Here is a 13,810-nt window from a genome sequence, read left to right as displayed (position 1 = left end):
TAATATACGTCAGGTTACAGTAGAGGGTTAATATACGTCAGGTTACAGTAGAGGGGGTTAATATACGTCAGGTTACAGTAGAGGGTTAATATACGTCAGGTTACAGTAGAGGGTTAATATACGTCAGGTTACAGTAGAGGGTTAATATACGTCAGGTTACAGTAGAGGAGGGTTAATATACGTCAGGTTACAGTAGAGGGTTAATATACGTCAGGTTACAGTAGAGGGTTAATATACGTCAGGTTACAGTAGAGGGTTAATATACGTCAGGTTACAGTAGAGGGTTAATATACGTCAGGTTACAGTAGAGGGGTTAATATACGTCAGGTTACAGTAGAGGGTTAATATACGTCAGGTTACAGTAGAGGGTTAATATACGTCAGGTTACAGTAGAGGGTTAATATACGTCAGGTTACAGTAGAGGAGGGTTAATATACGTCAGGTTACAGTAGAGGAGGGTTAATATACGTCAGGTTACAGTAGAGGGTTAATATACGTCAGGTTACAGTAGAGGGTTAATATACGTCAGGTTACAGTAGAGGGTTAATATACGTCAGGTTACAGTAGAGGGTTAATATACGTCAGGTTACAGTAGAGGGTTAATATACGTCAGGTTACAGTAGAGGGGTTAATATACGTCAGGTTACAGTAGAGGGTTAATATACGTCAGGTTACAGTAGAGGGTTAATATACGTCAGGTTACAGTAGAGGGTTAATATACGTCAGGTTACAGTAGAGGAGGTTAATATACGTCAGGTTACAGTAGAGGGTTAATATACGTCAGGTTACAGTAGAGGGTTAATATACGTCAGGTTACAGTAGAGGGTTAATATACGTCAGGTTACAGTAGAGGAGGGTTAATATACGTCAGGTTACAGTAGAGGGTTAATATACGTCAGGTTACAGTAGAGGAGGGTTAATATACGTCAGGTTACAGTAGAGGGTTAATATACGTCAGGTTACAGTAGAGGGTTAATATACGTCAGGTTACAGTAGAGGGTTAATATACGTCAGGTTACAGTAGAGGAGGGTTAATATACGTCAGGTTACAGTAGAGGGTTAATATACGTCAGGTTACAGTAGAGGGTTAATATACGTCAGGTTACAGTAGAGGGTTAATATACGTCAGGTTACAGTAGAGGGGGTTAATATACGTCAGGTTACAGTAGAGGGTTAATATACGTCAGGTTACAGTAGAGGGTTAATATACGTCAGGTTACAGTAGAGGGTTAATATACGTCAGGTTACAGTAGAGGGTTAATATACGTCAGGTTACAGTAGAGGGTTAATATACGTCAGGTTACAGTAGAGGAGGGTTAATATACGTCAGGTTACAGTAGAGGGTTAATATACGTCAGGTTACAGTAGAGGGTTAATATACGTCAGGTTACAGTAGAGGGGTTAATATACGTCAGGTTACAGTAGAGGGTTAATATACGTCAGGTTACAGTAGAGGAGGGTTAATATACGTCAGGTTACAGTAGAGGGGTTAATATACGTCAGGTTACAGTAGAGGGTTAATATACGTCAGGTTACAGTAGAGGGTTAATATACGTCAGGTTACAGTAGAGGGTTAATATACGTCAGGTTACAGTAGAGGGTTAATATACGTCAGGTTACAGTAGAGGGTTAATATACGTCAGGTTACAGTAGAGGGTTAATATACGTCAGGTTACAGTAGAGGGTTAATATACGTCAGGTTACAGTAGAGGGTTAATATACGTCAGGTTACAGTAGAGGGTTAATATACGTCAGGTTACAGTAGAGGGTTAATATACGTCAGGTTACAGTAGAGGGTTAATATACGTCAGGTTACAGTAGAGGATTAATATACGTCAGGTTACAGTAGAGGGTTAATATACGTCAGGTTACAGTAGAGGAGGGTTAATATACGTCAGGTTACAGTAGAGGGTTAATATACGTCAGGTTACAGTAGAGGGTTAATATACGTCAGGTTACAGTAAGAGGGTTAATATACGTCAGGTTACAGTAGAGGGTTAATATACGTCAGGTTACAGTAGAGGGTTAATATACGTCAGGTTACAGTAGAGGGTTAATATACGTCAGGTTACAGTAGAGGGTTAATATACGTCAGGTTACAGTAGAGGGTTAATATACGTCAGGTTACAGTAGAGGGTTAATATACGTCAGGTTACAGTAGAGGAGGTTAATATACGTCAGGTTACAGTAGAGGGTTAATATACGTCAGGTTACAGTAGAGGGTTAATATACGTCAGGTTACAGTAGAGGGTTAATATACGTCAGGTTACAGTAGAGGAGGTTAATATACGTCAGGTTACAGTAGAGGGTTAATATACGTCAGGTTACAGTAGAGGGTTAATATACGTCAGGTTACAGTAGAGGAGGGTTAATATACGTCAGGTTACAGTAGAGGGTTAATATACGTCAGGTTACAGTAGAGGGTTAATATACGTCAGGTTACAGTAAGAGGGTTAATATACGTCAGGTTACAGTAGAGGAGGTTAATATACGTCAGGTTACAGTAGAGGGTTAATATACGTCAGGTTACAGTAGAGGGGGGTTAATATACGTCAGGTTACAGTAGAGGGTTAATATACGTCAGGTTACAGTAGAGGGTTAATATACGTCAGGTTACAGTAGAGGGTTAATATACGTCAGGTTACAGTAGAGGAGGGTTAATATACGTCAGGTTACAGTAGAGGGTTAATATACGTCAGGTTACAGTAGAGGGTTAATATACGTCAGGTTACAGTAGAGGGTTAATATACGTCAGGTTACAGTAGAGGGTTAATATACGTCAGGTTACAGTAGAGGAGGTTAATATACGTCAGGTTACAGTAGAGGGTTAATATACGTCAGGTTACAGTAGAGGGTTAATATACGTCAGGTTACAGTAGAGGGTTAATATACGTCAGGTTACAGTAGAGGGTTAATATACGTCAGGTTACAGTAGAGGAGGGTTAATATACGTCAGGTTACAGTAGAGGGGTTAATATACGTCAGGTTACAGTAGAGGGTTAATATACGTCAGGTTACAGTAGAGGGGGTTAATATACGTCAGGTTACAGTAGAGGGTTAATATACGTCAGGTTACAGTAGAGGGTTAATATACGTCAGGTTACAGTAGAGGGTTAATATACGTCAGGTTACAGTAGAGGGTTAATATACGTCAGGTTACAGTAGAGGGTTAATATACGTCAGGTTACAGTAGAGGGTTAATATACGTCAGGTTACAGTAGAGGGTTAATATACGTCAGGTTACAGTAGAGGAGGTTAATATACGTCAGGTTACAGTAGAGGGGGTTAATATACGTCAGGTTACAGTAGAGGGTTAATATACGTCAGGTTACAGTAGAGGGTTAATATACGTCAGGTTACAGTAGAGGAGTTAATATACGTCAGGTTACAGTAGAGGGTTAATATACGTCAGGTTACAGTAGAGGAGGGTTAATATACGTCAGGTTACAGTAGAGGGTTAATATACGTCAGGTTACAGTAGAGGGTTAATATACGTCAGGTTACAGTAGAGGGTTAATATACGTCAGGTTACAGTAGAGGGTTAATATACGTCAGGTTACAGTAGAGGAGGTTAATATACGTCAGGTTACAGTAGAGGGTTAATATACGTCAGGTTACAGTAGAGGGTTAATATACGTCAGGTTACAGTAGAGGGTTAATATACGTCAGGTTACAGTAGAGGGGTTAATATACGTCAGGTTACAGTAGAGGGTTAATATACGTCAGGTTACAGTAGAGGGTTAATATACGTCAGGTTACAGTAGAGGGTTAATATACGTCAGGTTACAGTAGAGGGTTAATATACGTCAGGTTACAGTAGAGGGTTAATATACGTCAGGTTACAGTAGAGGGTTAATATACGTCAGGTTACAGTAGAGGGTTAATATACGTCAGGTTACAGTAGAGGGTTAATATACGTCAGGTTACAGTAGAGGGTTAATATACGTCAGGTTACAGTAGAGGGTTAATATACGTCAGGTTACAGTAGAGGAGGGTTAATATACGTCAGGTTACAGTAGAGGGTTAATATACGTCAGGTTACAGTAGAGGAGGGTTAATATACGTCAGGTTACAGTAGAGGGTTAATATACGTCAGGTTACAGTAGAGGAGGTTAATATACGTCAGGTTACAGTAGAGGAGGGTTAATATACGTCAGGTTACAGTAGAGGGTTAATATACGTCAGGTTACAGTAGAGGGTTAATATACGTCAGGTTACAGTAGAGGGTTAATATACGTCAGGTTACAGTAGAGGGGTTAATATACGTCAGGTTACAGTAGAGGGTTAATATACGTCAGGTTACAGTAGAGGAGGTTAATATACGTCAGGTTACAGTAGAGGGTTAATATACGTCAGGTTACAGTAGAGGGTTAATATACGTCAGGTTACAGTAGAGGGTTAATATACGTCAGGTTACAGTAGAGGGTTAATATACGTCAGGTTACAGTAGAGGGGGTTAATATACGTCAGGTTACAGTAGAGGGGTTAATATACGTCAGGTTACAGTAGAGGGTTAATATACGTCAGGTTACAGTAGAGGGTTAATATACGTCAGGTTACAGTAGAGGGTTAATATACGTCAGGTTACAGTAGAGGGTTAATATACGTCAGGTTACAGTAGAGGGTTAATATACGTCAGGTTACAGTAGAGGGTTAATATACGTCAGGTTACAGTAGAGGGTTAATATACGTCAGGTTACAGTAGAGGGTTAATATACGTCAGGTTACAGTAGAGGGTTAATATACGTCAGGTTACAGTAGAGGGTTAATATACGTCAGGTTACAGTAGAGGGTTAATATACGTCAGGTTACAGTAGAGGAGGGTTAATATACGTCAGGTTACAGTAGAGGGTTAATATACGTCAGGTTACAGTAGAGGGTTAATATACGTCAGGTTACAGTAGAGGAGTTAATATACGTCAGGTTACAGTAGAGGGTTAATATACGTCAGGTTACAGTAGAGGGTTAATATACGTCAGGTTACAGTAGAGGAGGGTTAATATACGTCAGGTTACAGTAGAGGGTTAATATACGTCAGGTTACAGTAGAGGGTTAATATACGTCAGGTTACAGTAGAGGGGTTAATATACGTCAGGTTACAGTAGAGGGTTAATATACGTCAGGTTACAGTAGAGGGTTAATATACGTCAGGTTACAGTAGAGGGTTAATATACGTCAGGTTACAGTAGAGGGTTAATATACGTCAGGTTACAGTAGAGGGGTTAATATACGTCAGGTTACAGTAGAGGGTTAATATACGTCAGGTTACAGTAGAGGGTTAATATACGTCAGGTTACAGTAGAGGAGTTAATATACGTCAGGTTACAGTAGAGGAGGGTTAATATACGTCAGGTTACAGTAGAGGGTTAATATACGTCAGGTTACAGTAGAGGAGGGTTAATATACGTCAGGTTACAGTAGAGGGTTAATATACGTCAGGTTACAGTAGAGGAGGGTTAATATACGTCAGGTTACAGTAGAGGGTTAATATACGTCAGGTTACAGTAGAGGGTTAATATACGTCAGGTTACAGTAGAGGGTTAATATACGTCAGGTTACAGTAGAGGGTTAATATACGTCAGGTTACAGTAGAGGGTTAATATACGTCAGGTTACAGTAGAGGAGGGTTAATATACGTCAGGTTACAGTAGAGGGTTAATATACGTCAGGTTACAGTAGAGGGTTAATATACGTCAGGTTACAGTAGAGGGTTAATATACGTCAGGTTACAGTAGAGGGGTTAATATACGTCAGGTTACAGTAGAGGGTTAATATACGTCAGGTTACAGTAGAGGAGGGTTAATATACGTCAGGTTACAGTAGAGGGTTAATATACGTCAGGTTACAGTAGAGGGTTAATATACGTCAGGTTACAGTAGAGGGTTAATATACGTCAGGTTACAGTAGAGGGTTAATATACGTCAGGTTACAGTAGAGGGTTAATATACGTCAGGTTACAGTAGAGGAGGGTTAATATACGTCAGGTTACAGTAGAGGGTTAATATACGTCAGGTTACAGTAGAGGGTTAATATACGTCAGGTTACAGTAGAGGGTTAATATACGTCAGGTTACAGTAGAGGGTTAATATACGTCAGGTTACAGTAGAGGAGTTAATATACGTCAGGTTACAGTAGAGGGTTAATATACGTCAGGTTACAGTAGAGGGTTAATATACGTCAGGTTACAGTAGAGGAGGGTTAATATACGTCAGGTTACAGTAGAGGGTTAATATACGTCAGGTTACAGTAGAGGGGGAATATACGTCAGGTTACAGTAGAGGGGTTAATATACGTCAGGTTACAGTAGAGGGTTAATATACGTCAGGTTACAGTAGAGGAGGGTTAATATACGTCAGGTTACAGTAGAGGAGGGTTAATATACGTCAGGTTACAGTAGAGGGTTAATATACGTCAGGTTACAGTAGAGGGTTAATATACGTCAGGTTACAGTAGAGGAGGGTTAATATACGTCAGGTTACAGTAGAGGGTTAATATACGTCAGGTTACAGTAGAGGGTTAATATACGTCAGGTTACAGTAGAGGGTTAATATACGTCAGGTTACAGTAGAGGGTTAATATACGTCAGGTTACAGTAGAGGGTTAATATACGTCAGGTTACAGTAGAGGAGGGTTAATATACGTCAGGTTACAGTAGAGGGTTAATATACGTCAGGTTACAGTAGAGGGTTAATATACGTCAGGTTACAGTAGAGGAGGGTTAATATACGTCAGGTTACAGTAGAGGGTTAATATACGTCAGGTTACAGTAGAGGGGGTTAATATACGTCAGGTTACAGTAGAGGGTTAATATACGTCAGGTTACAGTAGAGGGTTAATATACGTCAGGTTACAGTAGAGGGTTAATATACGTCAGGTTACAGTAGAGGGTTAATATACGTCAGGTTACAGTAGAGGGGGTTAATATACGTCAGGTTACAGTAGAGGAGGGTTAATATACGTCAGGTTACAGTAGAGGGTTAATATACGTCAGGTTACAGTAGAGGGTTAATATACGTCAGGTTACAGTAGAGGGGTTAATATACGTCAGGTTACAGTAGAGGGTTAATATACGTCAGGTTACAGTAGAGGGGGTTAATATACGTCAGGTTACAGTAGAGGGTTAATATACGTCAGGTTACAGTAGAGGAGGGTTAATATACGTCAGGTTACAGTAGAGGAGGGTTAATATACGTCAGGTTACAGTAGAGGGTTAATATACGTCAGGTTACAGTAGAGGGTTAATATACGTCAGGTTACAGTAGAGGGTTAATATACGTCAGGTTACAGTAGAGGGTTAATATACGTCAGGTTACAGTAGAGGGTTAATATACGTCAGGTTACAGTAGAGGGTTAATATACGTCAGGTTACAGTAGAGGAGGGTTAATATACGTCAGGTTACAGTAGAGGGTTAATATACGTCAGGTTACAGTAGAGGGGGTTAATATACGTCAGGTTACAGTAGAGGGTTAATATACGTCAGGTTACAGTAGAGGGGTTAATATACGTCAGGTTACAGTAGAGGGTTAATATACGTCAGGTTACAGTAGATACTCACTGAGATTTCCCCACCATATCCAACAGTTTTTCATGGATAACCTGAACTACTTCAAAACTGGAAGAGAAGAGAGAAAAACAGCAGATGACCTTCTGTCTTACACACGGTCATACATACGGTCATACATACTGTCATACATACTGTCATACATACGGTCATACATACTGTCATACATACTGTCATACATACTGTCATACATACGGTCATACATACGGTCATACATACTGTCATACATACGGTCTTACATACGGTCATACATACTGTCATACATACTGTCATACATACTGTCATACATACGGTCATACATACTGTCATACATACTGTCATACATACGGTCATACATACTGTCATACATACTGTCATACATACGGTCATACATACTGTCATACATACTGTCATACATACTGTCATACATACTGTCATACATACTGTCATACACACTGTCGTACATACTGTCTTACACACGGTCATACATACCGTCAAACATAGTGTCATACTGTCAAACATGCTGTCATACATACGGTCATACATACTGCCAACCCTCCTCCTGGAGAGCAACTGGTGGACGTGCAGGCTTTTGATCCGGCCCTACTCTAATACACCTGATTCAGCTGCTCATCCGGACCTTGATTAGCTGAATCAGCTTGGAGTAAAAGCCTGCACACCCAGTGGTTGAGCACCCTTGCTGCAGACAATACTGCACAATCTAAATCTGTAAAAGATATTGTTAGGCCTACTGCTGCTAGGTAGCTCTCTCTCTGCTCTCCCCCTCCCCTCTGTCTGTCCTTGATTGCAGGAGTGAAGTCTGGTGTGCGGGAGTCAGGGTTCCAGCTGCAGCTCATTCACCATAATCACCTCAGCCTTTAAGACCCGGTCAAACTTTCCACTCATCGTCAGATCATAGTCAAGACAACCATGTTAGTCTCGCTGCCGACTCAACCTGTCTGTTTTCGCTCTTGTGTTTTTGGACTGTTTATTTACTTTTCTCCTGTGCCACAGATATTTGGAACCTGACTCCTGCCTCCGCTTCACTCCTGCCACCACCATCCTGCTCTCCACTATCGGGCCTCTCCTTTGGACTCACCACGGACACTAGGACATTACGGTACCACACCTGCCCTGACCTGGATCTGTACCCTCCCTGTAACCTGGACTTGCTCTTCCCCATTTATTGAAACCTGGACTATTGAACATTATAATAAACCTGTTAAAACTTCTCTGGCTTGGTGTACTTGTCTGCATTTGGGTTCTATCCAGTTAAATCATAACAGTATGATCTGACCAACATGAACCCAGCAGACAGTAGCTCGGATACCACCCCAGAGTGCACTCCAAATTTGGACTGCCATAGCCAATCAGGGCATTCTACTTGGCCAACATGATACCCTGTTTAAGACGATTGCTGAGGACAGTCAGGTGCTGCTTAATCAGGTTCAATTACTCACCAATCAAGTGTCTGCCCTTACTACCCCTTCAGCCCAGATCAGAGAGCCTTTTGTTCCTGCTCCAGAGCGCTATGACGGGAACATGGGAACCTGTGGCGATTTTTTGACTCAATGCTCGTTAGTGTTTGAACAACAGCCCCTCACCTACGCCTCAGAAAGAGCCCGTGTTGCCTACCTTATCAACTCTACTAGCGGTTCCGCTCGTGCCTGGGGATCCGCGGTCTGGGAGAGTCAGTCGGACATTTGCAACGCTTACGTGGCCTTCACCACGGAGATGAGGAAGGTTTTTGACCACCCCGTACGAGGCAAGGAGGCTGCGAAACGGTTGTTTTCTCTTCGGCAGGGGGCTCGTAGTGTGGCGGAGATGGCAGTGGAGTTTCGGACTTTAGCAGCAGTGAGTGGTTGGAATGACGAGGCATTACAAGGAGTGTTCATCAATGCTTTGTCTGAGACTTTAAAAGATGAATTGGTGTCATATGATGAATCGCCTACGCTGGATAATCTTATTTCACTCACTATCAGGTTGGATAATCGGATTCGGGAGCGCCGCCGGGAGAGGAGTGTTAGTTCCAAGCAACCTGTCTGTCATCAACAAACTCCTCCCTGCATCGTCCCTACGGAGAGAGCCGTGTCTTCCCGAGTCGATACGAGGAGCACTGAACCCGAAGCCATGGAGGTGGGTCGATGCACGGTTGTCCTCAGAGGAGCGTGCACGTCGTATTCAGGCTCGGGTCTGCCTGTATTGTGGAGAAGCTGGTCATTTCGTTCCTTCCTGCCCAGTTCGTCCGGGAAAAGGGGCCGGCTCATCATTTATGGGAGAAGTTTTGGTGAGCCGAGCAGCGTGATTCTTCCTCTTCTCCCCGCATTCTGCTCCAGGCATCCCTCCAGTGGCAGTTCCAGAATTTCTCTGTTAGTGCGCTGATTGACTCTGGTGCCGGCGAAAGCTTTTGGATAGAGAGTGGGCTCAACAAATGGATTTGGAGACTGTTCCTATGGACTGTCCGCTGCAGGCTAAGGGTCTAAATGGACAATTGTTGACCCGCATTACCCATCAGACTGTTCCTGTTTGTCTTAGAGTGTCGGGAAATCATCAGGAGAACATTCAATTCCATATTATCGACTGCCCACAGACTCCCCCTGGTCCTTGGTATCCCCTGGCTCATAAAACACAATCCACATTGATTGGGTGACAGGTAGCATTGTTTCATGGAGCACATTTTGTCATGTGAATTGTTTGTGTTCTGCTCAGACTCCTGCCAGTACTGTGCCTCAACCTCCACTGGAGTCCATGGATCTTTCTGCTGTTCCTGACGTGTATCATGACCTGGCATCCGTTTTCTGCAAACACAGAGCTACTTCTCTTCCTCCTCACCGGCCTTACGACTGCGCCATTGACCTCCAGCCAGGAGCCCCGCTCCCAGCAGTCGCCTGTACAATCTCTCCCGGCCGGAGACGGAGGCTATGGAGAACTACATTCGGGACTCCTTGGCGGCAGGTATTATGCGTCCTTCCTCGTCACCTGTAGGAGCGGGATTCTTTTTTGTTGCTAAGAAGGATAAGACCCTCAGACCCTGTATTGATTACCGTGGACTTAACAACATCACCATTAAGAACAAGTATTCTCTGCCTTTGATTAATTCTGCTTTTCCCCTCCTTCATGGTGCTACCATCTTTACGAAACTGGATCTACGAAATGCGTATCACCTGAGTGCGCATTCGTAAGGGTGATGAATGGAAGACTGCCTTCAACACACCCTTGGGACATTTTGAGTATCGGGTTATGCCTTTTGGGTTGTCTAATGCCCTGCTGTTTTTCAGGCACTAGTCAATGATGTCCTTCGGGACATGTTGAATCGGTTTGTTTTTGTCTATCTGGATGATATCTTGATTTTCTCAGAGTCCTCCCAGGAACATGAACTGCATGTGCGCCAGGTGTTGCAAAGGTTGTTGGAGAACAAACTGTTTGTGAAGATGGAGAAATGTGAATTTCATGTGTCTGAGACCTCTTTTTGGGTTACATCATAGCTCAGGGGGAGCTGCGGATGGACCCAGCTAAGATCTCTGCTGTCACGGACTGGCCAGCTCCCTCTACCCGACAAACAACTTCAACGATTCCTGGGGTTTCGCGAACTTCTATAGGAGGTTCATCAAGGACTACAGCTGCATTGCGGCGCCACTCACCGCTCTCACCTCCATCTCACGACCATTCGCTTGGAATGAAGGGGCCGAATCAGCGTTCGAAGAACTGAAACATCGCTTCGCCTCGGCTCCCATTCTGATGCAGCCGGACCCCCGACCGCCAGTTTGTCGTGGAGGTGGATGCATCCGACACTGGGGTAGGTGCAGTGTTGTCACAACGTTCTCCTGAAGATAACAAACTGCATCCCTGTGCTTTTCTCTCAAGGAAACTTTCTCAGGCAGAGAGGAATTATGATGTTGGAAATCGTGAACTGCTCGCCGTTAAGCTGGCTCTCGAGGAGTGGCGACATTGGTTGGAGGGGCGGAACAACCCTTCATCGTTTGGACGGATCATAAGAATCTGGCTTACCTCCAGTCAGCGAAGCAGCTCAACCCCCGTCAAGCCAGGTGGGCACTATTTTTTGGGAGATTCAATTTTTCTCTGTCTTACCGTCCTGGGTCACGCAACGTCAAGCCTGACGCCCTGTCTCGTGTTCATTCGGCTGTTGATACTGGTAGTAACCCTGAACCCATTTTGCCTCCTACCTGCAGTATTGCAGTCATCGCATGTGACATCGAGGGATTGTTAGACAGGCTCAACATCATCAAGCTGACCCTGGGAGGGGTCCTCCTAACCGGATGTTTGTCCCTGAGTCTGCTCGCTCCCAGGTACTTCAGTGGGCTCACTCGTCTCCCCTTACCTGTCACCCTGGAGTTTCGCGGACCCTTGACTTTGTGCGACGGAAGTTCTGGTGGGCCACGATGGAGGCGGACACTCGAGCCTTCATTGCTGCTTGTACAGTATGTGCACGAAGTAAAAACTCCACCCAGGCCAGCGCTGGTCATCTACGACCTCTACCTATACCCAGCCGGCCCTGGTCGCATATCGCTATGGATTTTGTCACTGGACTTCCCCCTCATCTGGTAAGACTGTCATTCTTACGGTGATTGATCGATTTTTCTAAGTTCGCTCATTTTTTGGCCCTACCTAAACTGCCCACTGCCAGAGAGACGGCTGATATTTTGGTTGAACATGTGTTCCGCTCTCATGGTCTACCCACGGATATTGTCTCTGACAGGGGTCCCCAGTTTGTCTCCCAGGTGTGGAAAGCTTTCTGTAAAGCTTTGGGCATTACATCCAGCCTGTCCTCTGGATATCACCCCCAGACCAACGGGCAAGCCGAGAGAGCGAACCAGGAGATGGAGACCGCACTTCGCTGTGTCACTGGGTCTAACCCTGGGTCATGGAGCTCCATGCTCCCCTGGGTGGAATATGCTCATAACACCTTGACTAACGCTTCCTCTGGTTTGTCTCCCTTTTCTGTGTGCTCTGGGTTATCAACCTCCCCTGTTCCCTTCCCAAGAGAGGGAACTTGCGGTACCCTCGGTGCAGTCCCACATGCGCCGCTGCTGCAAGGTCTGGAGGAAGGCCAGGGTAGCTCTGTCCCGAGCTTCGGCGTACATGCAGAGGCAAGCCAACCGTCACCGGTCCCAGGCTCCCCGGTTACTCTCCTGGTCAAGAGGTATGGCTGAAGTCACGGGACCTTCCATTGAAGGTGGAGTCGAAGAAGATGGCGCCTCGTTTTATAGGACCGTTCAAGATACTGTCTATTGTTAACCCCTGCGCGGTTAGGCTACAGCTTCCTGCCTCCCCTACGGGTTCATTCCACCTTTCATGTTTCCCAGATTAAGCCTGTGTCGGTTAGCCCTTTGTGCCCGCCCTCTCGTCCCCTCCTCCGCCCAAGATCGTGGGTGGGGTCCGGTCTACACTGTCCGGCGACTTCTGGATGTTCGCCGCCGGGGTCGTGGTTTCCAGTACCTGGTGGATTGGGAGGGTTATGGTCCTGAGGAACGTTCCTGGGTGCCCAGGAGCTTCATTGTGGATCCTGCTCTGGTTCGTGAGTTTCATAGGTTACATCCTGATAAACCCTGTCGGCCGCCAGGTGGCGTCCGTAGAGGGGGGTACTGTTAGGCCTACTGCTGCTAGGTAGCTCTCTCTGCTCTCCCCCTCCCCTCTGTCTGTCCTTGATTGCAGGAGTGAAGTCTGGTGTGCGGGAGTCAGGGTTCCAGCTGCAGCTCATTCACCATAATCACCTCAGCCTTTAAGACCCGGTCAAACTTTCCACTCATCGTCAGATCATAGTCAAGACAACCATGTTAGTCTCGCTGCCGACTCAACCTGTCTGTTTTCGCTCTTGTGTTTTTTGGACTGTTTATTTACTTTTTCTCCTGTGCCACAGATATTTGGAACCTGACTCCTGCCTCCGCTTCACTCCTGCCACCACCATCCTGCTCTCCACTATCGGGCCTCTCCTTTGGACTCACCACGGACACTAGGACATTACGGTACCACACCTGCCCTGACCTGGATCTGTACCCTCCCTGTAACCTGGACTTGCTCTTCCCCATTTATTGGAAACCTGGACTATTGAACATTATAATAAACCTGTTAAAACTTCTCTGGCTTGGTGTACTTGTCTGCATTTGGGTTCTATCCAGTTAAATCATAACAGATATAGAGTAAATAGCTGACTAACCTTTTATTAGACGTGACAGAGTAGACCAGGATGTAACCGTTGATATCTATGGAATAGGTCTGAGGAAAGATAGAGTATTCATCCTGGAACAGAC

At 44.6% G+C, this 13,810-nt stretch overlaps 1 protein-coding gene across 2 annotated transcripts in view; it reads right to left on the bottom strand.

Moving 5' to 3' along the window:
• The window catches only part of LOC121581395 (GTP-binding protein Rheb-like), a 37,132-nt gene that overhangs the window by 14,307 nt on the left and 9,015 nt on the right, over nucleotides 1–13,810 (bottom strand). For both annotated transcript variants that reach the window (XM_041896902.2, XM_041896903.2), the window contains 2 exons: nucleotides 13,717–13,799; nucleotides 7,557–7,613 (listed from right to left, as the gene is read on the bottom strand). In XM_041896902.2, the coding sequence (XP_041752836.1) occupies nucleotides 7,557–7,613; nucleotides 13,717–13,799 (140 nt within the window). The remainder of the gene's footprint in view (nucleotides 1–7,556; nucleotides 7,614–13,716; nucleotides 13,800–13,810) is intronic.

The sequence above is a fragment of the Coregonus clupeaformis genome, unplaced genomic scaffold (genome assembly GCF_020615455.1).
Source record: "Coregonus clupeaformis isolate EN_2021a unplaced genomic scaffold, ASM2061545v1 scaf0116, whole genome shotgun sequence".
In the NCBI taxonomy this organism is placed as follows: domain Eukaryota; kingdom Metazoa; phylum Chordata; class Actinopteri; order Salmoniformes; family Salmonidae; genus Coregonus; species Coregonus clupeaformis.
The sequence above is the reverse complement of the archived record's forward strand: the minus strand, read 5'-3'. Positions and strand labels throughout refer to the sequence as shown.